Source organism: Diplotaxodon limnothrissa, linkage group LG7, assembly GCF_057381915.1.
Source record: "Diplotaxodon limnothrissa isolate DT_005_m linkage group LG7, D_limnothrissa_male_GT1.1, whole genome shotgun sequence".
Taxonomy (NCBI): Eukaryota; Metazoa; Chordata; class Actinopteri; order Cichliformes; family Cichlidae; genus Diplotaxodon; species Diplotaxodon limnothrissa.
Window position 1 is genome coordinate 46,917,302 of NC_140602.1, and position 25,568 is coordinate 46,942,869.

At 41.2% G+C, this 25,568-nt stretch overlaps 1 protein-coding gene across 1 annotated transcript; it reads right to left on the reverse strand.

Annotated features, from left to right (window-relative positions):
* Positions 1-13,711: 13,711 nt before the first annotated feature.
* zdhhc8a (zDHHC palmitoyltransferase 8a) lies at positions 13,712-25,538 on the reverse strand. The gene is made up of 10 exons (XM_085358276.1): positions 25,372-25,538; positions 18,931-19,052; positions 18,668-18,825; positions 17,832-18,004; positions 17,615-17,717; positions 16,234-16,325; positions 16,020-16,143; positions 15,806-15,920; positions 15,110-15,222; positions 13,712-15,016 (listed from the first exon to the last, which is right to left on the reverse strand). The coding sequence occupies exons 1-10, from the start codon at positions 25,473-25,475 to the stop codon at positions 13,712-13,714; spliced, it is 2,409 nt and encodes an 802-aa protein (XP_085214402.1). The 5' UTR covers positions 25,476-25,538.
* Between the last annotated feature and the right edge of the window lie 30 nt (positions 25,539-25,568).

The following is a 25,568-nucleotide window of genomic DNA, read 5'->3' on the forward strand; positions in this document are numbered from 1 at the left end:
TGTCATTTCACGTAATCCTTTGTTAGTGAAAAACCTGTCGTGTGCAATTTCATTTAAAATATACACATCAGTGGAGTATCTACTGAAATCACTCATGTGGCTCTTCCAGAGGAGCCTTCGTTTTTATGTCTCAGAGATCAACAGATTATGCTTAATACAACATTTTCATGAAATTTAAAAAAAAAAAAAAGCAAAAGAAAATCAAAGCAACATCCATATATATATATATACATACACGTACATACATATATCCCTCTCATTTTTGTAAATATTTTGTTATATCTTTTAATGGGACAATATTGAATATATGACACTTTGATACAATGTAAAGCAGTCAGTGTGCAGCTTGTTTAACAGTGTAAATTTGGTGTCCCCTCTAAATAACTCAACACACAGCCATTACTGCCTAAACCGCTGTCAACAAAAGTGAGTACACCCCTTAGTGAAAATGCCCAAATTGTGCCCAATTAGCCATTTTCCCTCCTTCGTGTCATGTGACAAGTTAGTTTTACAAGGTCTCAGGTGTAAATGGGGAACAGGTGTGTTGAATTTGGTGTTATTGCTCTCACACACTCTCATACTGGTCTCTGGAAGTCTAACATGGCACATCATGGCAAAGAATTCTCCGAGGATCTGAAAAAAACAGAATTGTTACTCTACATAAAGATGGCCTAGGCTATAAGAAGTTTGCCAACACCCTGAAACTGAGCTGCAGCACGGTGGTCGAGACCATACAGCAGTTTAACAGGACAGGTTCCACTCAGAATAAACCTCGCCATGATCGACCAAAGAAGTTGAGTGCACGTGCTCAGTGTCATATCCAGAGGTTGTGTTTTGAAAATAGATGTATGAGTGCTGCCAGCATTGCTGCAGAGGTTGAAGATGTGGAGGGTCAACCTGTCAGTGCTCAGACCGTACGCCACTCACTGCATCACATGGCTGTCCTCCAAGAAGGAAGCCTCTTCTAAAGATAATGCATAAGAAAGCCTGCAAACAGTTTGCTGAAGACAAGCAGACTAAGGACATGGATTACCTGTGGTCTGATGAGACCAAGACAAACCTATTTGGTTCAGATGGGTCAGGGGTGTGTGGCAGCAACCAGGTGAGGAGTACAAAGACAAGTGTGTCTTGCCTACAGTCAAGCACGGTGGTAGGATGTCATTGTTTGGGCTGCATGAGTGCTGCTGGCACTGGGGAGCTACAGTAAATTGAGGGAATGGATTTGTGGATGGCAACATGTACTGTGACATATTGAAGCAGAGCATGATCCCCTCCCTTCAGAAACCTGGCCACAGGACAGTATTCCAACATGATAACGACCCGAAACACGCCTCCATAAAGACCAGTGTCTTGCTAAATAAACTGAGGGTAAAGGTACTTGACTGCCCAAGCATGTCTCCAGACTTAAACCCTATTGAGCATCTGTGGGGCATCCTCAAATGGAAAGTGGGGGAGCGCAAGGTCTCTAACATCCACCAGCTCCATGATGTCATCAGGGAGGAGTGGAAGAGGATTCCAGTGGCACCCTGTGAAACTCTAGTGAACTCCATGCCCTTGTTGCCAATTTTTTTCCCCCTAAAATAATCTTCACTATCACTATCCACTGTAGATATGAAAACTATTACAGCTGTTGAGTCTGGATAGGAGTGCAAAGAGGCAGACTGATATAAACGTACAAGTCAATCAATGTGGATTTTGCAAAATCCATGAACAAAACTAATGAAGTCCTACACACAGTTTAATAAAGTAAAGAACATAAAACCAAGTAAGCAAACAGAATGGTAACCATATGACAAGACAAATTCTCGGGGGAAGGACTATTTATACACATGAGATAATCAAGGAATTGAAATACTAAGGAATGAATGAGAATCAGAATCAAAATATTAAACAAAACTAAGAACCAAATAGTAAACAAAAATTCAAGCCATAAAAACACAAGATCCTGGTACCACGTCAGGGATCATGACAAAGAAAAGTATGGTGCAGGATTTCAGAGAGGGTTTGGTCACAAATCCAAACATGATTATTAGTCAGTTAGCAGATGGCGCAAAACTTTGTGAATGGGACGGAGATGGATTTTTTTAAAAGCTCACAAACCTAGAGAGTGCTCTTTAAACCAAACACCTATTAAATCTTAATCTTACATCTTGACCAAACCTTGTCTCAATTTGTTCCAGTTTGTTTAAAAAAAAACATGAATATATGCAGGCCTATTTCAAGTTATAAGTGACCAGATTTAATATTTGATACTGACAGATGAATTTGAGTTAGTGTGAGAGAATGACGCTGCTGAGCTCTTTAAATGTGAATTATGATGGATGAGGCCTTTTAATGTTTAAAATGAATTTGATGACATTTATTGATATTTACAAGGTTGTGAATTTTGGGAAATTACTTTGACTTTACTACACTTAAGGGTACAGAATGCCAGCTGTATTAATCTGTGAGCCAAGACTAATCTGTCTTTTTCTGTGGGCTTCTTTCCATATTTCAGATCTTAAACTTGCAACAGATTGCACATAAGCATTAAATAAGTCTAAACCGTAAATTTCACTCAAGGAGTTTTTTCTGTATTTTGTCTACAGGCTGAATAGAGAAATTGCTTCACTGCTGAATGACAGTAAGAGCTGCTGTGGCACAAAGAGTCTGTACCCACCTGATATACACACATCTTTTCAGTGTGACAGCATGTGTTGCCTGCAGGCTCCTTCATTTTTACTGAACTGCTTTTAACTTCCAGCCGTTAACTTCAGCCTGAATTAACCCTCCTACAGTGAACTCATTACTCAGTCCGTCCACTTAAGTGGCCTTTCTGGATTCAAACCCCAAGTGACCATTTACCCTCTCTCACCCATTTGAGCCTCAGCACACCAACTACCATAGACATTTTCAGTGTTTGGAGACCTTCCTCCGCTGGGTTTGCCACATGTTTAATCATCAGGTGTCATTCATCTACCATGACATTCATTTGAAAATAAGCACCAAATAAATATCCAGTACTACAGCAAAACATAATGACAGTAGCAGCAAAAGAAAAAAAAAAGAGGATGAGGATGTAATAAATAAGCCACATCAGCTAAATAAATTAGTTTTCTCTGCTTTGACCCAGACAGCAAAGTCCAGCTCAAACATGTGCAGACGTCAATACTTCAGCAGCTGTTGATAAAACAGCACGTGGGGGTGTGAAATGGTGTTGCTGAAAGATTTCATGTGTAGGAAATAAATCACCTACTTAAGAATAACATCAAAATAAAAGTATTTCCTGTAGTCCAGGTACACTGAAAAGGGACATGAATTTATTGATTCTAAAAGAAATATTACCAAATTCCTCGATAACATCAGCAAAGTCTTGATGCTGCTCTGCATTTTTATTTGTTTAATCGATTAGTGAACAGATCATAAACGCTGTAGAGTGCCATTAAATATTAGAGAGTGCGGGGGTGTGGGGACATTAACATTCAGGAATTTTCCATGATGTTGCTGCTGTAATCACTGCAAAATGCGTGCAACACACCTAAGACTGCTTGCAGATTTTTGAAGAAAATACTTTCAATTTGTCAGTTTTTAAAGAAATTTTATATTAATATTATGTTTTTTCTTGGGTACTTTTATTCAAGACTTTTATTTGTGACAAGAAAAAAAGAAATCAAGGTCTGATCAACAGGGGAACAGGTGCATGAAGATGGGGTGTGACACCATCAAAGGAGACTGTACTGTCAAAAATGACATCAAGACTTACAATTTGCTTGAAAACAGCTGGTAGAGAGAGGAGAGCAGCATTTGGCTTTAAATGGATATAAACCTGGGTGTCATCAGCATAGCAGAGCTGCCCCTAATTAGTGCCTCACTCTGGCCAGCTTGGACTGATCATTTTTTGCTTAAATAAACATTTTTCATTTAATCAGAGAGGACGTGAACCAGTTAAGCACAACCTGAATCAACAGCTTACTAGTGTTGTTTCCATTCCTGTTACTTATTTGGTATTATTTTTGAAAAGCATTAATAATATACAATCCTGCATCTCATGATTTGAGTGATGATTCATTGTTTTACTTATTATTCAATAGATATACAGTACCGTCAAGGGTTTTAAACACACCCATCAATGGGTGGGTTTGTTTTGTGTTGTGTGGTAAAACCACCGCCTGGATTTAACTAAGTAACTGAAAGTATACCACTGAATAATGACTGGAGTTATTAATATACATTGCTGACAACAGATTATTTAATTATGTTTGAATGCATACCTGGTGGGTTGAAAAAGATTTTACTCGATTTCAGGAGGGCCACATTATTAGCCTGCATCAAGTAAATGGAAAATCGAAGGAGGGTGCTGAACTAAATATTGGATTAAGAGCTTATCAGTGCATTATTAAAACTTGGAAGAATCATTTTGAACTGGCAGATTCAAAGAAGAGATGTGCTCTGGAAAAAAATCTTGAAATTGTAAAAAGTCAACTGTAAAAATCACAGCGAAGTCACAGCCAAGCGAAGAGACTCAGAGGATTGGAAATTTGAGAATATCTGGGATGTGCTGGAGAAGACTTTACACAGCGGCCCAATTCTCCAATCGCGATGGCAGATCTTGGTGAAACAAGCTTGTGACATTGCATCAGCTAATTGAAACGATGCCACAGCGAATGTGTGCCACCATGAAAGCTAAAGTCTGTCTAATGAAATATTCAAGTGTACAACTTTTATTGACAGGTCAGTGTATTTATATTAGATATTATGCAAATAAAAAGTCAAAAAAGGAGGGAAAAGTAGGTTATTGTGCCATGCTAAAATAAAATTATAAGTATAATCCCCCATTTTCCATAGACTTCCATAAACATTGCATATGCCTTACACAAGTATATATTTATTAGGGGTGCAACGATACACAAAATTCACGGTTCGGTTCGATACTTTGGTGTCACGGTTCGATATTTTTTCGATACAAAAAAAATGTTCATGCATTTTTTATTTGTCATTTATTAAAATTATAAATATATATTTTAACTCAAAAGTACAGTTTTTAAATTTAACCCTAACCCTTGTGCGTGTTTTTTATTTTGACAGCGAATGCGCACCTGCGGACCACTTATGTGCAGCCCTGGTTATATAGTTCGTCATATTGCAGCCACAGAAATTATTTTGTCCATGAAACCATAAAGCTGCACTTTCTTTTTGCCTTATAGTCTGATTTGTCATAACTTCTCCGTTTTGTGGTAAGCTTTTCTTTGGCTGTCACTTCTTCACCCTGACCTGTCTTATTTGGCTCAGCAGAACTGAAATGCTTTTACACATGCACTCACATAAGCTCAGCTGCGGGAGATTTCACTTGTCATGTTTGCATAGTAAGCTAACGATTAATAAGACGATGTCAGAGGAATTGGTGCACAAATTATCATCACTCACAGATCAGTGCTGTCACTCTCTATACACAGTTCTCACGATTGCAAAGTGAAAGCAAAAAAACAAGCGCAAATTCAAACGCGACTTCAATATGTCACATATTGACAGTGGCTCACCGATGCCAATGACATAATTACCCAGCTACATTTCTGAAAGAATGCAGAAGCATTGACATATATTTTTCCTACAATAGCCCGACGGGCAGGGCAGAGATAGATTTTGGTAGCCCGACTGAAAAAATCGCTAGCTCCAGGACGTCGGGCTAGCGATATTGCGAGCCCTGTATCTGATTGAGGAATCACTCATCTTTGGAAAAGAGAGTTTATTACAGAGAAATGGCTCTTTCCAAAATAAAAGCTATACTATCCGCTTCTTCTGGGCTATATTCTCAGCAGCATAAGGAGAATCATGTGCTAACAGCTGTCTAAATGACTCGGCTAAAGTTAGTAGCATGCTTGTTGTTTTTGTCTTTGCACTAGGATGATGTCGGCGTAAATGTGCAGTCATATTCGTTGTGTTCCCACTAGTGCTTTCAGGTTAATCTCGTTGAAATGACCTTAACGCCACAACATGGCAAATCTCCGTTAACGAGCTACCGCCGATCGCTCCGTGCATGGGGCTAGATGGCCAACACGTTAACGAGCTAACTGCGCTAACACACTAGTTCACACCAATGTAATTGAGCATTGCATGGCACATCCAACATACTGTTTTACTTTAGTCCATGACTCGCTTACCTTCAGGGTCATACGTCACATGAAAACCAAAATAATTCCAAACGCCAGATCTGAATGAGGTTCAATTTGCCTGTTACAAGGAGAGCTTAACTTCTGTCTCGCTAGCTTGCCCTGCGCTCTTCCTTCTGACTATGCTGTCTGTGTTGAGCGCTCAGTGAATCTGCATTCGACTACTCCGCCTAGGCTGCACTGTCGAGCCTAGGCGGAGTAGTCGAATGCAGATTCACTGAGCGCTCAACACAGACAGCATCGTCAGAAGGAAAATTGATAAAATAAATTACAAATGTTGTATTGCTCGATACATATGCATACCGAACCGAAAGCACTGTATCGAACGGTTCAATATCGATACGAATATCGTTGCACCCCTAATATTTATATACATAAAAATTGAATACTGTGTTAGTCCATGGACTAGATATAAATTTTCACTGTCCTCCCTCGCCATATTTATTCATGTGTCTTTGGTACTTTGCAAACGCTTTTTGCATTTTTTCCCATGTTTTATGTTTATACTTCTTTATTCAGTGACCCTGATTAATGCAATAACAGCCGCATTATTTTAACGTTCATCAACCTGTCTCGCAGTATCCCCTCAGGGTCTGTGGATCATGGTGGAAAACTGCACCATGCATCTAGACAAGAATTCAGCTATCAGTGTGGTTTTGTATTCAGTGACTCTACTTTAGTTTCCAAGGGATACACTGCTCTTAAACCTGAAGCACATCTCAGATCATAATAGCAAGACTACAGTACATTTATGAGAGTTTAAATAATCCATCATTTTGCTGTGTTGTTTAGAAATACGAGAACTGACTTTCTGAGATAAATAGGAGATTTCTCTCTTCTTTGTTTCCATGGTCTCCAATATTTCTTTATTCAATGAGTGCAATTGGGAACAGAATGTAAAACTGGACTCTATCGTTGCTAAAAATACAACAGCCAGCACTATATGCAGAAATTTGTATCCAGTTTGCACATCTATCAGACAAAGACAAATCACTGAAAACTGGGGCAATCTGTGTTTATAGGTAAATGCGTTATTTTACATACTCGGGTCAGATAAATAGATGTTTCTACTGAGCTGCATTGTTTTATAACACTACCACTGCACTATGACAAATCAGAAACCTTTTTAATTCTACCCGTTGCAGCTTTGTGCACAAACAGGCCATTCAAACAAGTCCCTCTTTGAGAATCGCAACATGAAAGGGTTAAAACTTTCCACAGATTCAAGGTTTAATGATTTTTTTTCACGCCTTTTATGATAGTTTAATAGTCTAACAGGTGCAATTTATTCTTTTGTCACAAACTGATGAATTACAAGACTTTCCTTGAAACTCAGAAAGCCGGGACCCTTTGTGGCGAATACAAAGTATCAGTTAAGGTCATTGTTGAGTGCTTAGAATCTATTTAATATATGAGCATTTGCCAAGACTCTGACCAACTGTTATACCAGGAAATATCTTCATCTCATAGATTTTCTCACATCTTTTATTAATTTCCCACACCTTTACACAAATATGCACATGAAACTATGTTTTCTAAAGTAAAGAGTGAATAGTAACCCTGTTCTGCACTGTTTATTACTTCATCTGAAACACACACACGCACACTTCTGCGGTCACACACACCACCTTTAAGTGCATGTGATGAAGGCTACTAAATTGCTTCTACAGTATGGCAGAGATGAATGTAATTATTGCTGCCCATAATCTATACACACAAACACACTGAGGCTGAGCAGTACAGTGCAGCAAGAAGGGTCTGCTGACAAACACCCACAGAGAAGAAAACATATTACATTACATTGTGTATTGTGATACATTAATTGCAATGAAATGCCCACACAGTCTTTGGTGCTCAGCGGGGCATTTCACAACCTTTTCCTGCAGCCGCACAGAGGCACACGTTCAACGCAGACTTCTGTCCTAATTAAACCCCCGCACTACCCACCTCTGCTCTGTTCAGCTGGCATGTGCAGCTGAGGCTAATTCATTTCAATACCGAGACAAAACATCTATAAGAGTTTACAAAAAAGAAAAAAAAAGCACAGGAAATTGGTGCCAGCAGTGTTGAATGCTGCTCATATTTCAGATGGTGGTGCCACCCAGAGCGCATAATAACGCTGGAAATACCAGAAAAGGTCACCGATTCGGCTCCAGGAGAGAAAGGTCAGCTTTCATATTTTCATATTCAAATATTTAAAGATGATCTACACATTTATTTTCAGCGAGTGAAACTTAAGAAGAAGAAAAAATCTGTGCAAATCCTGCTGCTTCTAGAGGGGCTCCTGTCAGACTGAGAGTCTGTCTTCAGACTATAGATGGCAAAGCTTTACCTTGTGTCCTGACTTTTCACTTTGACTAAATGCTGCGCCCCGTTGGCAGCCTGTAGAAACAGCAATAGCTGCCTCCCAGCATCACCTGCACGGAGAGCAACTTTGCTTCAAGCGGTGCTACGTGGCATCCCCTTCCCAGTGACTTTATAAATAATGTAAATATTATAAAATGTGCCCCCGTCTGACAAAGAAAAAGAGCAAGTGCTGCTATTAATCCAAATCCTCCTTGTCGAGTGTCACTGCAGCGACTTCTTAATCACACCAACAGAGAGCCCGGGGAGGGAAATGAAATGCATCAGTGCCACTGCAGCTGAAAATGACAATCAGCTAGTTCAGCGATGCCTCTGATCATCAGGCATATCAATGAGGTGGAAAGAAATAGAGAGAGAGGGAGGAAGATACCGCTCCACAGTCATTGGCACGAATGTAGGTCAGTCAGCTGCAATTGAAGAAGTTTCATCAAAGATTTAGGCGACTTCCGGATTGATTGGGATCAAATCAGATCATGTAAAGAGGTTAGCACGAGTCCCCATAACATGTATGTGAGAAGACCAGCAGCACTGCAGAAAAGAAGCATTTATCCAGAGGCACAAAGCATATATTACAGAGTACAGCTCAATAGTTTAAGTACTGAATATTAATTGTTATATAATTAGGGTTTTTCTTTTGATTAACACAGAAGCGGTGCTCGGGACACTAAAAAGTGAAGCTACTGCTGCTTTGACTGACACAAAAATAAGACCGAAACATTTCTGATAAGAAAGCCGAGGAAGCACAAAGGAGAAAAAGCCTGCGCTCAAAAACCCGGCGTGGTGGGTTGTGCGTCTCTTCACTCTACAGGGGAAACAATTACAGAAACAAATAACTCTTTCAACGCGCACACAAACCCTTTAATGACTGTTTAAAGTTGGATGTGTCATTTAAATCCGCCAGCATGCATATTTGGGGTTTATGTTTTTATTTTTTTGCACAGCAACCAAGCTGCAATAGTTTCGCACTTTGAGATTAAAGCTGAGACAATGTAGATTAGACAGACATGTTTGTAATGGACGGTAAAAATAGCATGATGTAAGATGGAGGGCTTTCCAGACAACACAGCCTGCACAGAATACTTTTGATCCCTTTCCTCTAACTCAACAACCTGCAATCCCGTCTTTGCACAGCATCCCTGTCATTACCGTCATTATCACTTTACCCCCGGCTAGAAAAAAAAGGAGGCTGGAGATGGGGAGACGGGGGAGGAGGGCGAGACAGCAAGAAAACAACAGAGCGAAGGAGGAAAAAACATCACATCATGGCATCCAAATGCATTTCATTAAAGTGAGTGACAGCACACGCATGAGTAAGATTTGAAGTCGAAAGGGTGAAAAGTGGAAAATATGAAAACCACAAGAATGATGTATGCTTCTGGATATGTAGCCTCAAATGAAATGCATAGCACATGCATGTGATGTGATGTGTGGGTTTCTGCTACTGTGTTGTGTGCTCATCTGTCACAATGGGATTGTGATGCTTCATTGTGTCCCTGATGTACATTTGAACAAGTACAAGGCATTAGCGCTTTAAATTAAACCACCCTTAAGAAGAAAACCTGACCAAGTGTGAAAATCGTCGCCGAGATTTGTTCGTGTGTTGATTGATGCCATTGTTTTAAGTTTCAATGGAGCAGAAACAGAAACATTTTCTCCCTTTTAAGCCCGTGGCATCCGTCTCAGCGCTGAGCTGTCTTATTTTTTAAAAACATGTGATGTTTGCCCACGCTGTTTCCCAGACATTTTCATAACGACATCTGTCCAGAGTGGAAAGAAAAATCTCAATTCAGCCACAAAAATTTTATTTGTTTTCTTTTTCATCTTCTTTGCATTTGGCAAACAAAACTATGCATCACAGCCTACATCTGCCGAGTGGAACAGACAAGGCAGCAACTCAATTACTGTCATTTTAAAAATCTTGACATTATCCAATTAAAGTCTACACTCACTGGCCACTTTATTAGGTACAACTTGTACCTTACTTTTTGGCTAATTTTTCATGGGACCGATTCAACAAGGTGCTAAAAACATTCCTCAACCAACTGTTGTCATAAAAGGATGGACGTGGTCAGCAACAACACTCAGGTAGGCTGTGCATGGCATTAAAACGAGGCTCAGTTGGGCCCAAAGTGTTACAAGAAACTATCCTCCGTACCATTACGCCACCAGCAACCTGAAATTTGTGTGGTTGATACAAGGCAGGATGGATCCATGCTTTGATGTTGTTTACACCAGATTCTGGCCCTATGATCCAAATATCACAGCAGAAACCAAGTCTTAGCTGAACAATTGTCCAATTTTGGTGAACCGGCGCAAATTGTAGCCTCTGTTTCCTGTTCTTAGCTGACATCAGTGGGATCTGTGTGGTCTTTGCTTGCTGTAGCCTTCAAGATGCTTCAAGAGATGCTCTTCTGCATGCTGTGATTGTAACACGTGGTTACCTGATTTACTGCTCCCTTCCTTACGCTCAAAGCAGTCTGATCGTTTTCCTCTGCTATCAGCAAGACATTTTCACCCAGAGGACTGCTGCTCGCTGGATATTTTCTCTTTTTCAGATCATTCTCTGTAAACCCTAGAGGTGGTTGTGTGGTGAAAATCTGAAACACTCACACCAGCCCGTCTGACATCAACAACTATGCTATGTTCAAAATCACTTAAACCATATTTCTTCCCCATTCTGATGCTCTGTTTGAACTTCAGCAGGTCGTCTTGATCATGTCTGCATCTTTAACTGCTTTGAGGTGCTGCCAAGGAAGCTCTTTTTTTCCTACTGCTACACATCCAACCAGTCCTCACTGGGTTGTTTTACTTTACGTACTCTGAAGCTTCACCTTTTTAAACTTTAGCCAGCTCAGTGTTTACATATTAAAAGAGCGCTGCCTACTAGCTCTTACATTAGTAGCCAAGGAAACAGCAAGTATAAACCTGAATCAGAGCTTTAGAGAAGAAATGTGCCTGTTATCTTAAAAAAGTGATATTTAATAACCCGATCCTTTTACATTTAAGCTGAAAAGGCTTTTAAAGAGGAATTGGAAATGCCTCGTCACGATTGACCTGATTGAGTCTTTTATGGCTTTTTACGACTGTAGTGTTGGGCTTTGCAACGTTTCACTGCTGCACATTTGTTGCTACTGCAAATAAATAAAAGCGCACTTCTAAAAAAGTGGCATGGAGCACTGGTTCGCAGCTCCTTGACAAGAATATGTCAGTGACTCGTATAATTTGCAGCTTATTCATATTCCTCCTGGATTCTCGCATTGCTTTTAAGGTCCCGACATTGTCTGTCATCCTCCCCCCTCTGAGTTTCTCACTGTCATCTTCACAGTCTTCACAGAAAAGGCTGTGTAATGCAATCTGTAAACGTGTTAGACATTTTTGCCAATAACAAGCACTCTGATGACTGCCTAACAATGTTGTTTACATTTTAATTGTTGCACTGTGGCACCGTAATGGAGAGGCTTCCTTTTTGTGTGTGTATGTGTCATGTTTCACGTCTTTTGTTGTCAGGTCTTTAACTAAGCTGCGAAGCGTGAGCTTTTTTGAATTTACCACACTGGTGAGAGATCTGTCAGCAGTGCTGGAAGTTCCTGCCAGCACTTTAAATCATTCAAGCCTTTCAAGACTTTCTGTCATCTTTGCACTTCTGTCCGCCCTGAGGTCAAACGCAACAATAACTCACCTGCAAACTTGGCCTCAGAGCGTTGAATCTTGTCATTTATTGCCTAAACAAAGACAGTCTATCCGGGCTCGACGTAGTAAAAGTTCCTGTTATCAGAAATATTTCTGCCAGAAACACTGAGTTAGTCATAAGTTTGCTCTGGCGCTGAAGGTCGACCAGAAGAACGGACCCGTTTAAGCTGTCGGAAGCAGAAAAAAATAGAAAAATCTGTCACTTGATTCTTCATCTGATGCTTGTGAAGCATTAACACCACCTCTTGTAGATGAATGAAGTCTTGGTGACATTTCTTTTTTCTTTCTAATTAACTTAATGTGACCCACTCGTACTATGTAATAAAACTGCATTTGAGCTAGAGCCTCCTATGGTCTTTTCCATTACTCGTAGCCCCTGACATAGACATCATCATGCTGTTTTCTGGCATTTTACCCAAAACTGCATCATCTGCTGGATCATGCTGCTCTAGCTGAACATTATGCCTCCTTCTGAAATTGTTCACTAGAGGGTGCCGTGCACAAATTTGGTGCAGAGAGTGGCAGTATGGAGCCACTACCCTAATATACCTATCGCACTCCTTACGGACTCATGATATAAATATTTTTATCCACTTGTATTATCATCATTGCTAAACAAATATGTGTTCTAGCAATTTCTATTAAAGCCTGAGGTTTTTTATTATTATTATCTTTATTTATTTTGCCTTTTTCAGTTTTATTACACACTCTGCAGGCTTTCATTTATAGCAGGTGTGGTTAAACTTTACATAGAAGGGAAGTAAAGCACTTTATTCTCACGTCCTGCTGGAAATACTGTTATTTTGCTTGTGACGTGATGTGTCGCAGTCATATCAGAGTTTCGATTGGCCCAAACATGGCTGGCAGTAGAGACACAACTGCTCATTTTATAGGTTCCTATGAGTATATCCACAGTTTGTTTGTTTTTTGGTATTATAGAAGAATTTTATAATTTATAGCGAAATATTATTGTGAGACCCTTTATACTGAATGAACTGCTGGAACCCTGGATGGTGTTTTAGTGGCAATTCACATCACAAATAAATAACATAAGTGGAAATTACAAAATAGGTTTATTCATATAAACAGCTACAAAATTCTACTAAACAGGGAGTTTTCTTTTTTTGTTGTTCAGGAGGAGGCAAAGTGTATTGTTACACTGTTTCACAAAAGTATTATCAAATGACATACAAACAAATAAGTTAATCTGTATTCTTCACAAAGCTCTTCTGAGTTTATAGAGCTCCCTCTGTCTGTAAGAGGAGGCACAGCTATCCTGAGATTCACAGGGTTGTTTTTTTTTTATTTGTTCAAACTTACATGACCTTCCAAGAATATAGTTTCTATGTGTATCCATCATTGTGTATTTATTTGTCCCACACCCTCCTACAAAGGGAAGTCCCAAATGGCTTCTTATTTACACGCTGCGGAGCTGTGAAGACTGAGACTAACGCTGCATAGATGAGTCATTCACACCACCAGAAACATGACTCTTTTCTTCTTTTCTTTTTTCATTTCAGGGCTCCCAAAGTGACAGAGTCTTTCCCCTCGCCGGAGTATGGGAGAGAGGAACGTTTCGTGTTGGCATAGGAGGCGTACAGGGGGGCAGAGGAGGTTGAGGAAGAGGAAAAGCGGGGCAGGGTGGACGTAGAGGAAGGGAAGCCTGGGGCCGGCCTCTCGGGAGGGTAACAGGCCGGAGAGGAAGACCTGCCCCTGCTTTGTAGGCTGCTGCTGCTATTCTGCAGAGGAGAGCTGGAGGTTTTTGGACCATGTGTGAGAGAAGATGTTGACGAGCTGGAGAGAGGTGAGGTCCTGATGTTGTAACCTAGGACGCCCGTACTCATGAGAAACTCCCTGGAGCCGTAGGCTGGCGGAGTTGGTCCCCGGGAGCCCAGAGGTCGAATGTTGTCCGGTGGTAAACTTCTCCTGCTTGGGATGTCATAGATCCCCATATCAGGGCTGAAGAGCGCCTGGGTCCTCACCTGGCGACGGAGCATCCTCTCCCGCTCCTCCAGCTCCCGTCTCTCATGAATAGAAGCCATGATGGCTTTTGAAAAGTTATCATAGCGCGCAGCAGCAGACAGCGGAGGTGTCATGTCTGGAGGAATGAGATCCCGAAGACTACCTCGAGGACTCTGAGAAGCAGCATCTCGCATCGCCAAACCCAAAGGTGGGACATCTCGCGACATTACGCTTTGGGATGCAAGGTCTCTTGGCAACAGCCCTTGGAAAGCAGGAGAAGGGACTCTTTGAATAAAACCTTGGAAAGAAGGCGAGGCATCCCTGGAGGTTAGACCCTGCAAAGAAGGTGAGGGATCTCGAGGCTGAGGAGACTGTCTGCTGATGCCCATAAACACGGGACTGTATGTGCGAGGATGCGACCGCTGCAGGTTCCCGTCTGTGCCCAGGGTCATAAAGTGATGGGGGTAGCTGACTGGAGGGGCCCCTCTCTGAGCCATGGCCTGAGGGTCTGTAGGAATGACATTATCATAGGAGATGCTGCTGCTGCTGGTGTTGTGGTTGGCCAGCAGGCTGGAAGAGGACAGGATGCCAGGCCGGGGACTGGATTCCAAATTGTCAGCATGCATGGCTGGCAGCTGGGATTTGCTGCCACTGCGACTGGTGTGTTTCAGGGTGAGAGAACGGGAGTTCAGCGGCAGAGAGTTGAGCTGCAGCGAGCTGGAGACAGCGCTGGTCTGGAGGGAAGGCTGGACAGGCAGGCTGGCCTGTTGGCTGCATCTCACAGGGCTTCCTTTAGACTCAGAGTGGAGGTCAGGACCTTTGTTGCTCCCTTGCTGAACTGACGTCTTCAGCAACTTAAGCACAACAATACAAAACAGACAGCAGAGTCTTTCAGACACAAATCAAAACCAAAACTTATATACTGAGGAATAAACTCTGAAAGTCACCTGTTCTGGAGGAACAGGCGATGATCCTCTGGATATAGCCTCAAGGACAGGTCGTAGCTGTGGCACGGTGGGAATAGATGCAGGAAGGACGGTTTTATTATGATGCCCCGGATCTAAAAAAGAAGTCAGCTTCAGATTAATGGCATGCAACAGCAAACGTATGGAATAAAACCGCCAATGCATCTGAGCAAAGATGGCTTAAAGGAGTTCTTGGTTTTTCAGCATCAACAAATCCCATGGAAAAAAATAAAAAACAAACCAACAGTGCATTAGTTTGTCTCTAAATACTTTCCATAATCTCTCTAAAGCACACACGCCAAAAGCCCTCTGATAGATAATATAGATGTAAACCTATGAAAAGTGGGTCACAAGTTTCCATTTTACCGATTTCGAAAACCAAAAGTACTTCCAATAACAGAAGATGTATCTTTTTAAAAAAGACTTGATAAAAAAAAAACCTTTTAAGATGTAATTATTGCACATTTGGTGCAGTAATCATTGCAGTTTGCACAGGAAGAAGAGTATGAGCCCACAATCCAACAGTACATGTTTATTTATCAAATTATAATTAAGTCCTCAAAGTGTCCCTCTTTTCTCTTACTTAATTAAAAAAAAATGTTACAAAAAATGTGGCCGCTTCACTTTACAGATGCATGCTTATCACAGGATATAAGCATATGTGTCATTTTAAATTACCATCCATGGCAGCTACTTGGCTCTTCAACAGACCGTGGTCTGGTTTCGGAGGCAGCGGCGGTGGAGTTTTCGGTTGTTTGATGTCTGACAGCTTGACAGCTCCGGTTGAGGTTTGCTGGCAGAAGAAAAAAAAAGCCAGAGACATGAGAGATATAGCTCATACATCATATATCACTTGATAAGTGTGTGAAAATATTAAGCTCTTCGTGCTTACCTTATTCTGGAGACTCTGTATCCCGTTGCCTCTGACTTTCACTGGCATCTGCCTTTCAATTTCTGGCCTCAAAAACGGAGGCTGAATGTGGATGACTGCTTTCCTACAGGGCCTTGCTGTGTACCTGGTGTCCCAGGACAAAGACAGACAGCAAAACAAAGTTAGTTTAAAGGTTTAAATTAAGCAGAAGATGTAGGAGGAGAACGTTTCTTACTTTGGAGAAATGGGACTGCAAACTAGATGCTCCAAGTTGTTACAGCAGCCACGTGTAAAAGGGTTTACTCCTCCCTGAAACTTTCCAGTTACCTGTGAAAATATGAGGAAGTATATTAGAGTTTTTACGTGTATACATACAGTACTGTGCAAAAGTCATACATTTTGCTATGAAAATGGGAAATAGCTGCAGTGATTTATTGAAATGTGCAAACCTACATGGAAGCACAGTCTTCAGTAATAGTTCCCCAGGACTCTGAAGGACATCAAAGCTTTTGTTCTGCTCTCTGTCAACATGATCCCACACTGCTTCAGTAATGTTGAGGTCCACTGAAGAGGCCGATCCATAACTGATAGCGTTCAGTTGTGTGCTTTTATATCAAGCTATACTTTTATAGTAATAGCAGTGTGTTTTTGTCATGCTGAACAGTAAAGATTATTCCCAACACCAGCAACTGAAATACAGCCCAAACCATGACAGAGCCTTCACCGTGTTTTGCAGACAGCTGTAGACACTCAGTCTTGTTCCTCTCTCCTGACCTCCACACATATTGACAATTTAAACAACTTCTCATGTGGATTCATCACTCCATCAGCCACTGATTTCTAGTCTAGTTCTTGTGTAATTTGGCATACCTCAGCCTTTTCACCTTGTTTCTCTTCCTTAAGAATGGCTTCTTGAAAGCCAGCCTTGCACTGAGACCATTTCTGATGAGGCTTCAGTGAACAGCAAATGGATCAGCTGAAGGGTCAGATGCATCTCTCAGGTCCTGTGTCAGTGCTTTGCTATATTTTCACCTATTTCATACGGACCTGACTTTATGATACTTAATACTCCATCTGCTGTAAGTAGTTTTTAGACTTGCCTCTTCTGTACTTCTATACTATTTTATGCTTGTCAAACTGTGTTATCTTTGGCATTTTTCATAGACTCGGCTAAAGAAATGGGAACAAATGATGTGCATTTGCCACAAGCTGCTAGTAACAAAGCACAGATACAGTTTAAAACTGATTCTTTGCCAAGTTGTCTGTCTTATGTAGATAGTTAGGTGCTTTTTTACACTTGGACAATTTATAGGTCATTGTTCAGTGGCTTAACAATATTTTTTAAAAGAAACATTCCTCTGGAAATAGTCAGTTAAAAGCCCTGGACTGAAAATAATTGAAGACAATCAGCCCTTGTCCAAAGGGAAAGTTTGAAAGACCCTCAGAAAACATGGAGAACTATTGCTTCAAGACAACTTTAAAAATTAAAATTCTGGCTCCTTGGAAGTAAATGACTTTTGCACAGAATTGTACAATACAACATCATTAAGTCCTTCAGTTTCATTCATATGCTTCTATGTTCCCAACAGTAATGTACATGTATGGAAAAAACTGACTTGTTCATTGGTGGTTCGTCCTCTGGATACCAGATACAAGTGGAATCCAGTGAGACCGAGGACAGGGATCAGAAACAGCCCCGATATACTGATCACTACCAAACTGGGAAAAGCAATGATAAGGAAAACTACTTCTAGTTAGAATCAGTTAGACAAAATAGTCAAAATATGCAAGCAAAGATAGCTGCACACATATATTGAGTGTGCATAAGGATACGTGACAGTGCAGTGCAGCTTCCATAATTCATCCATGTGGTGCAGCACGTATATGAGGCCAAAAGTGAAGACACCAATCATGTGAAAAGTCAGTGACAAGAGAAACAGAAAGAAGTAGCGGTAGTTTCGCCTCCCGATGCAGTTGTTCACCCAGGGACAGTGATGATCAAAGTCCTGAAAGATTGAGAAAGGGGGAAAAATACTAAAAATCAGTTTTTCGCTGGTATGGTGTAGAACAGTTTGTATGTATGTAGCATGAAACAGTATCCCGTACTGCAGCATTTATGGCTTAAGCTAATTTGCGATGCTGATTCAAAACAGGGCCTTTAAAATGCAAAAAGCACACAAGTACACCGAAAATTCTATAAAACACGAGCTACACAACAGAAATATAAAGACACAAAGCTCACAGCACAATAAAAACACAGAAAATGAGAGAAAAAATAAAAAAGGCAGCTATAGAACAGTAATACCTGCTGTGCTTTGTAAACACATACTTTTCAGTAGATGCTGTCTGAGCCCGTTTTTCAAATTGTATTTCTACTGAGTCCACAAAGGATCTGAGGAAAGGATTAACCTGATTAATGAGATCTCTCCCTCTCTCTCTCCAACACCCTCTGGCCATCATTCACCCTGCAGAAATCCCCCTTATTGACTTTCCTCCCGACACACTGCTACACTCACTCAGAAGCAACAACTCATTTTCCCTCTTGATCTGTCCCTCTGTGCCTTCCACACCCTTATCACACAATTCCTCCATTTCAATTTCCCACCGCATTTGTTTTTGTGTTTTTTGGTTTTTTACCCTCTCAATCATCTAGTTTTTCTTCCGCTCACCTCCACACAGTGATCACAGATGCTGCAGTGGGAGCAGCGTGGAGGTCTGTAGAAATGGCAGGACGCGCACCACTTCATCCGCACCTGGACGCCCTTCACGTTCACGTTCTTGTACAGCGGAGCGCGGAACTCATCATCCTTGTCTTCATCCTCGCTGGCTGGGAAACAAGATGTGAAGTTGCTAAAATAAAACTCCCAAATAAACTAGTGATCTAGTCTGCTGTAAACATAATAAACATGACCCCTTCGCTTTGATTACTAACCCACTGGGAGCACGCCGGCATCCATAAAGGTTGCCATGGTAAAGTTGGCCAGCACGAAAAGGAAAAGGACGGCACAGCATGGCGGCACCGCAGGGCAGATGGTCAGAGCCAGCCACGGGCACCTGAACACAAACACACACATGAGAATATTCATAAACACAATTTCCTGCAGTTGCACTTATGCAAATCCAAATTCCAGCTGTAATAACTGGATGGGTGTTTTTGAGCCCTGCAAGCATGCAACACTTAGAGGTTAATTTTAACGCAGCTATCAAAATTTAAAAAAAAAGAAAACGATTGTAAGGGATCATCTTCATCCCATTTATTGTGATGAGAGCTGTGGATTCCAAAAGTAATTGTTTACAGTGACAGATAAGCATGTATTAGCGTGTGCTCAGCAGTGCCCACAACAGGAGATTAAACGATGGAGGTCTCTCCTTGCACAGAATCCTTCTGCACCTTGTGCCTCGTTACACAGCAGGGTTTGAACGATAGATAACTTTCATTACCGAATAATCTGTCGATGACTTTTGAATCGTTTACTCTTTAAAAAGTCAGAAAATAGAACGACAGCCACCGCGACATCCCTGATCCCAGCACAATGATGTGAAAGTTAGTGTCTATGTGATGAGGCAAAACAAAAAAAGCTGCAGATAATTACCCTACTAACTCATTAAATGTTCAGCCCTCTAACAACAGCCTGCACACTGCTACTAGACAGAGAACTACAATAAAGGGTGGCTCATATGGATATAACTATTAATATTATAACTATAATAAGCAATTAAATGGACAGAAAAAATGTCAAAAGAAGATTTGGCGGATTTAACGTTAAGTTGGATTTTGATCTGTTTAATTGCATAAAATGTTGCAAACTATGAGCGCTACTAACTAATTAAAACCGTTGTGAATGATTCTACTCTACTGCATGAGATTAGAGCGAGAGAGAGACTAATATCCACTGGATTATGTTAGCAGTGTTTGATTGAACATCACTTGATAGGACTATCTACTCTATGAGTCTTTTGCTTATGGATTTATCAGTATGGGTTCAGATCAATAATAAAATACTATAACATGATGTATCTTTTAGGACTGAAAGGGAAAACGTGTCAAAACAGGTTACGTGATTTATTTATTTATTTCGAACATGACTTCATGGAACATAGTTGATTAAAAACGAAGTCTGATTTAAAGTGAAAACGCCACAAAATTAAGAGTCCTCCAATCCCCAAACCCCCCTCTCAAACCTACCCACCAAACCCACACCCAGGCTGGTTTTAGGGCAGGGGTGGGGGAGGGGTCTCGCCCCGCAGGAGGAATGCCTGCTGATGCCATGCCAGCTGCAAACACAGTAATCCCTGGATTATGAACTCTGGATTACAGACAATTTCTGTCAGTCCAGTTCATTGTGGATTCCTCACATCAGATGCTTAACACACAGAATACGCAGTCAAGGCGACCATATATCACACAACATGATACTATATATTCTATAACATGGCATAAAGCCACTACATTTATTGTTGTGAGGGAACTTCTCACAAAACTTGCAATCCTTGTTCAGCGCTTTCAGAGCAAAACACGTCTTTTGAGATATGAAAAAATGCCGCACAATGAAAAGATTTGAATCTTAAAATATAAAAATATGTGAGAAAAACATTAAGGAGCAGAATACGAGCCTCCAGCCCACATAGTTTTTTAGGGATTTGTGTCCAAGTTCTTCTCACATAGTGTGGTCATGTTTCACGTCCTTAAACTGTCATAGTTTATTGGTTACGTTAAGCAGAGTAACACTGCTCATTGTCATTTGCAGTTATCTCTTAAATTACAAGCACAAACCACGTTTTAACCGAAGAGAAGCTAGATATGGACCAGACTGTAATGTGGATGCATCCACCAATTGATCTGAGACCATCTGGACCGCAGGGAGGGACAGTTCATTACGCCGCAGGCCCTACCTAATGAAACAGTCTGGGCAGGGGCGCTATTAAATCACGCAGAACAGTAAGCTGCTCTGCAATCTGCACACTGCGCTCATCCCTGCAGTGGGTCAGTGGCACGGCAGACACCACTCAGTCGGTCAAGCTGCAATTTCACTACTGCCAGTAGCCAGGGCTCCTTTTGTGAGCGCTGCAGTTACATAAATGACATCATAATCTGTCAGATTTCTAGAGACAATAGCCGTGCAGAAAATGCCGCTCGTGAATACATTCTCCACACGCAGTGTGAATGCATTTTTGCACCTTTAGCTTGGTGTTTTGAATTTCAGTGAAAAACTTAAAATAGCAATTTATCAATAAAATGTCAGATTAATGGGATCAGTACACTCAAAGGTTTTGGTAGTGCAGCATAAACTTGGTCTAGTATGACCGTGAGAGGCTGAAGGTGATCAGCCAACTTTGAAAAGTCTTTACTGTGTAAGTTATTTAAGCGTTAAGCATATTATAACTGTCTTCGTTTGACTATTGTGAAATAGTCAACTGCTGCTAATAAGCAGATCACATGCAAGATCTTGAGAAATTTAAAACCAGGATTTTTGGAGTTAGGGGCCCATTTAAGCAACTGTAGCTTTTTTAAATGTCAGTATTTGTCAATGCAAAAATGCTTGCATCCTAGCAGACTGGAACACAGCACAAGGGGGATTTCTGCTGCTCTTTCTCATTTCTGCTCTTTGTTGGTGGTCTGGCAGTGTTCAACAATGCACCACACCTTAAACACTGACCCAAACAAAAGTTCACGGTCAGAGGAACAAAAGCAGGAAACCGGTTAACTGGTGAATTTTATCAGGCAAAGGAAGACAAAGGAGCCGCCACGGATATAAAGGTCGTCCTCTGACACTCCCAAAGCCCGACTGGAAACAGAAATGAATGTATGCATGCTGGTACTGCTAATGCTCATAGAGAGCTGCTGACGCTGATAATTGCATGAATATTAGCAGATGAAAGGAGATGTGGCTGCAGGGTAACTGCGATTTCTGGAGAGGAATTTTCATGTCACCTTGCTCTGGTTTAAAAGCTAAAAACACTTTAAAAACATGAACAATGATACTGTGAATGTGCACGTGAGCACACACAAAGGACATAACTTCAAGGGTGCAAGGCCGTCCTGGCTGGTATTCTCTAACTACTGTGTGTTTCCATGATTCACAGGAACCAAAACGATGATGTTATGGCAGATGACAACGATGTCCCTTTGATTCAGTGTTACAGGGGACGGGCTGAACAGAGTGCAGCACCTGTCCATCTCTGCTTTTCGAGGAAAAAATATATGATAAACAAGCTATTTAACCGGCAGTCCACAAAACTCAGTGTCTGCTGTTTATTCCTCAAACAAGATGTTTCTGCTTAAGGCAGTTGTGAGTGACCTTTAAGTCTGCTTTAGCTGCATGCAGTATGTACGACCGCACAGCTAGAAGAGCATTTTAGACACTTACATTAAATTGCACAAATAATAACAAAATGTTATACTGTTGGTCGGTAAGACAGACATATTGTTTTGTTGTTTATCTAAAGATTGGGATACAGTCTGTGGGATTCAGAGGTCCTGTGGTCAGAATATGTCGATCTCTGTTCTGCAGAAATGTGATAATTAATTAAAAGTGTATGTTATAAGGTCGCTTCAGCTGACTTGCACTCACTTTCAATCACTTGCAGTGTCCTAGTTTTGCTGGTTTGGCATTGCAGTCCCAATTAAGCAGTCTCTTTTCAATCTATCATGTCAGGAGTTCATCGACTTCTTTTTTCTCTCATAGGATATAGATGGTCTGCAGGGATGCTCAAGAGTTTCTGGCCTATGAGCTCTATGTCTCTATACGTCTCAGGCCTGAAGAGTTTTCCCCGTTTGCAACATCTCTGTATTCTAACATTTAAAAACTTCTGAATAAAGGAAATCATTCCACATTAAAACACTCCATAATAAGAATGCAATACAGAGACAATGATCAGCCCCAGCATCAAAAAACACTGAGCATTGCAGTTGATTTTACTTTGATATGCAGCACCCACTTAAACACTGTTGCACCCCACCCACCAATGGGAATGATGCTCCAACAGCACCAACCTCACACAGCTGTACAATGTGACCATAGACTGTATATAAAAGAAGGACATGGCTTCCGTGTGTGAGAGGTGAAGCCAATGCATTTCCCACATCCCATGATGCACTGAATGTTTCTTCTTCACTCAGCTCTTTTCACTGTGTGTGTGTTAATAAAAAACTTTGCATTTAATCATTAGTTATTATTAATCTCTGACTCTCTTCCACAGTGTGTCTTTTGTCCTGTTTTCCTCCCCTCACCCCCAGATGGGAGAGTTGAGGCTGAAATTTATGGTTTTCGGGGGGGTTTTATGGTTAACTCAGTCTTTTCCCGTGTTGTAGTTGTGTGTCTTATTTTGAAAGAAATATTTACGCGTTACCATAGCGACCAGAGAGCATTAAGGGGCAGAGAGGAGGATGTTACTCTCAATGTTGTTGGTGCATTTCAGGAGGACGCTGCTAATAAAGTTACACAATTACACAGTGAATTTGCATTTACTATTATATTTACAAAATACCACAGTGTTTGTCTAGGTCGTATCATTTTATTTAGTTCTATTTATCCGCGACACCTTAATCACCAGTCCGTGAAAATTTTGTCGGACATTAAACCACTCCACGGTGCAAAAAAGGTTGGGGACCGCTGCTTTAAAGAGGGCCTAACTTGTGGGTGACATGGTGCCACTGTATGCCCCTTGTTTTTTAAGTTAGATCTGAGCTAACACACCAAGGCCAAAATGCTCGGCTTGAGGCTTAAAAGCTGGACTTCACAAACCAGTGGGTGGCCTAATGGCAGCTGTGTCTATGTATGTGTATAGACAAATCTCAAAAATTACTCAAGAGCAGAGCCCAGTCTCCTCAACCTCCAACAATCCCAAATCCAATCCAACTGACCATCCACAAGGTGTACCAAAACAAACCAGAGACTCCACTCCTCAACACACATGACCCAAAGGTTCAGCTGTCAATGTTCTGGTGCCAGCACCACAGGATACCCCTAAAGGTCACTTATTCATGCCCTAAATAATTAGATCTCCTTCAGAAGTACAGGAAGAACCGAAAATATTAGGCAGATGGTTTTAATGTTGTGGCTGATCCACCCACACGGATTTCTACAGCTACATCTGTGCAGATTAACCAGATTAAAGGTGCATAGTTTTAAACAGGAGAGAGCAAGAATTTAATTTTCACATTCTTCTAAAGCAGGGATATTTAAAACATTTCAGTCACATACACAGGAAAAATATTGCAGGAAACTATCAAAGAAAAAGGAATTGCAAAACTATCCCTTCGCATTTACAGTAAACATTTTCACTTATTCGGACTCTTATCTCCAAATAACCTATTGTGAACTCAAAGATTGCAGACTTGGTTTTCCCAGATGGGGGATGACATGACATCAACCAGAGGAATCTAATCCCATACCCCCAATCTGGTGTCAGATTCCAGTGGAAACAGTGCACAGCCTGAGAATAGAGAGAAAAACTAGGGCAGATATGGCTACAGAGATTGAGGGGTCAGAAGGCTGACATATAGCCTATGATGTGGGAGCCTGCAGAAAGTCAATGATGAATATGGAAAAGCTTTATTATTTAGTGCATTAGTATTACTTTGTAGTTCTCTGTGTAGCTTTGAAATGTTTGGACAAATTACACAAATTTATAGTCATCGTTTAAATTGGATTCTCAGGGTATTATAGAATATTATATTCAAATTTGGCTTGGGTGGAGTCTTTTCAGTCTTGGACATAACCTCAATTTCCTCACAAATAGGTCAAAGCCAGTATGACTGAAACATCATCTCTAACATCTCTATTGCATATTTAAAACTATATTTTCTTTAGTTTGTCACATATTGCGAGAAACCTTGCAGTGAATTTCCAGGGCTTTTGCAAGAGGGGTAGCCTCTTTTGATTTCCTTTAGCTAAATTTATGACACATATGGGTCACGGTGACACACTGAGACATGCTGATTGTGGGTGGCTTATCCCGTAAAGTAACTGTGCTCACACTTGGGTCCTTAGGGTGCACCGGGCAGGCGCCCAGACCCAAGTCCAAACTGCCAGCTAACCAGGTCAGATGTTAGCAGCCCCGGCGGGTCTGCCAGCAGAGTGAAGACAGTGCAAAGGAGAGGAAATTTTGCTCTTTTTTTAACAGCTTCTTGGATTTTCAAAATAAAATGTTAATTTAAAAACGGGAGAATAAAAGTGGAGTAAATTGCATTCAGTTTAATAATCTTTAGCTGTGCCAGAGAGGACACTGGGGGTATGTGTGATATTTTTCTAACGCTTAAACAGATCTATTTGATATTTAGTAGCTGTGGATGACAGGTGTCTGAATGCATGGCTCAGCTGAATGATCCGTGCAGTAAAACACCAGTTTCCCGTGACTCTTTCGTACTTACGTGAAGACGAAGAACAGGGAGGAAGAGCCGACCAGGAGGCAGGCGGCCGTGCACACCGGGATGAAGGCGCTGGGTTTCAGCGAGTCGGCGCCGCTGGCGGGCATCCTGTCCTCTCCACGCTCATCAGTGTCTCATACCGACGAAACGCACGGCGAATACACCGCAAAAGTCCCTGCTGGTTTGTTTGCAAAGCCCTT

Bases quoted from the DNA above. Each gene is read 5' to 3' on its own strand.
- zdhhc8a (XM_085358276.1), bottom strand. From the start codon at position 25,475: ATGCCCGCCAGCGGCGCCGACTCGCTGAAACCCAGCGCCTTCATCCCG. The intron at 18,005-18,667 runs GTGAGCGGAAGA...TCAATCTTTCAG, and splicing joins TCTGTGATCACTGTGTGGAG to GACTTTGATCATCACTGTCC. The intron at 15,921-16,019 runs GTAAGCACGAAG...TTCTTCTGCCAG, and splicing joins TACAGAGTCTCCAGAATAAG to CAAACCTCAACCGGAGCTGT.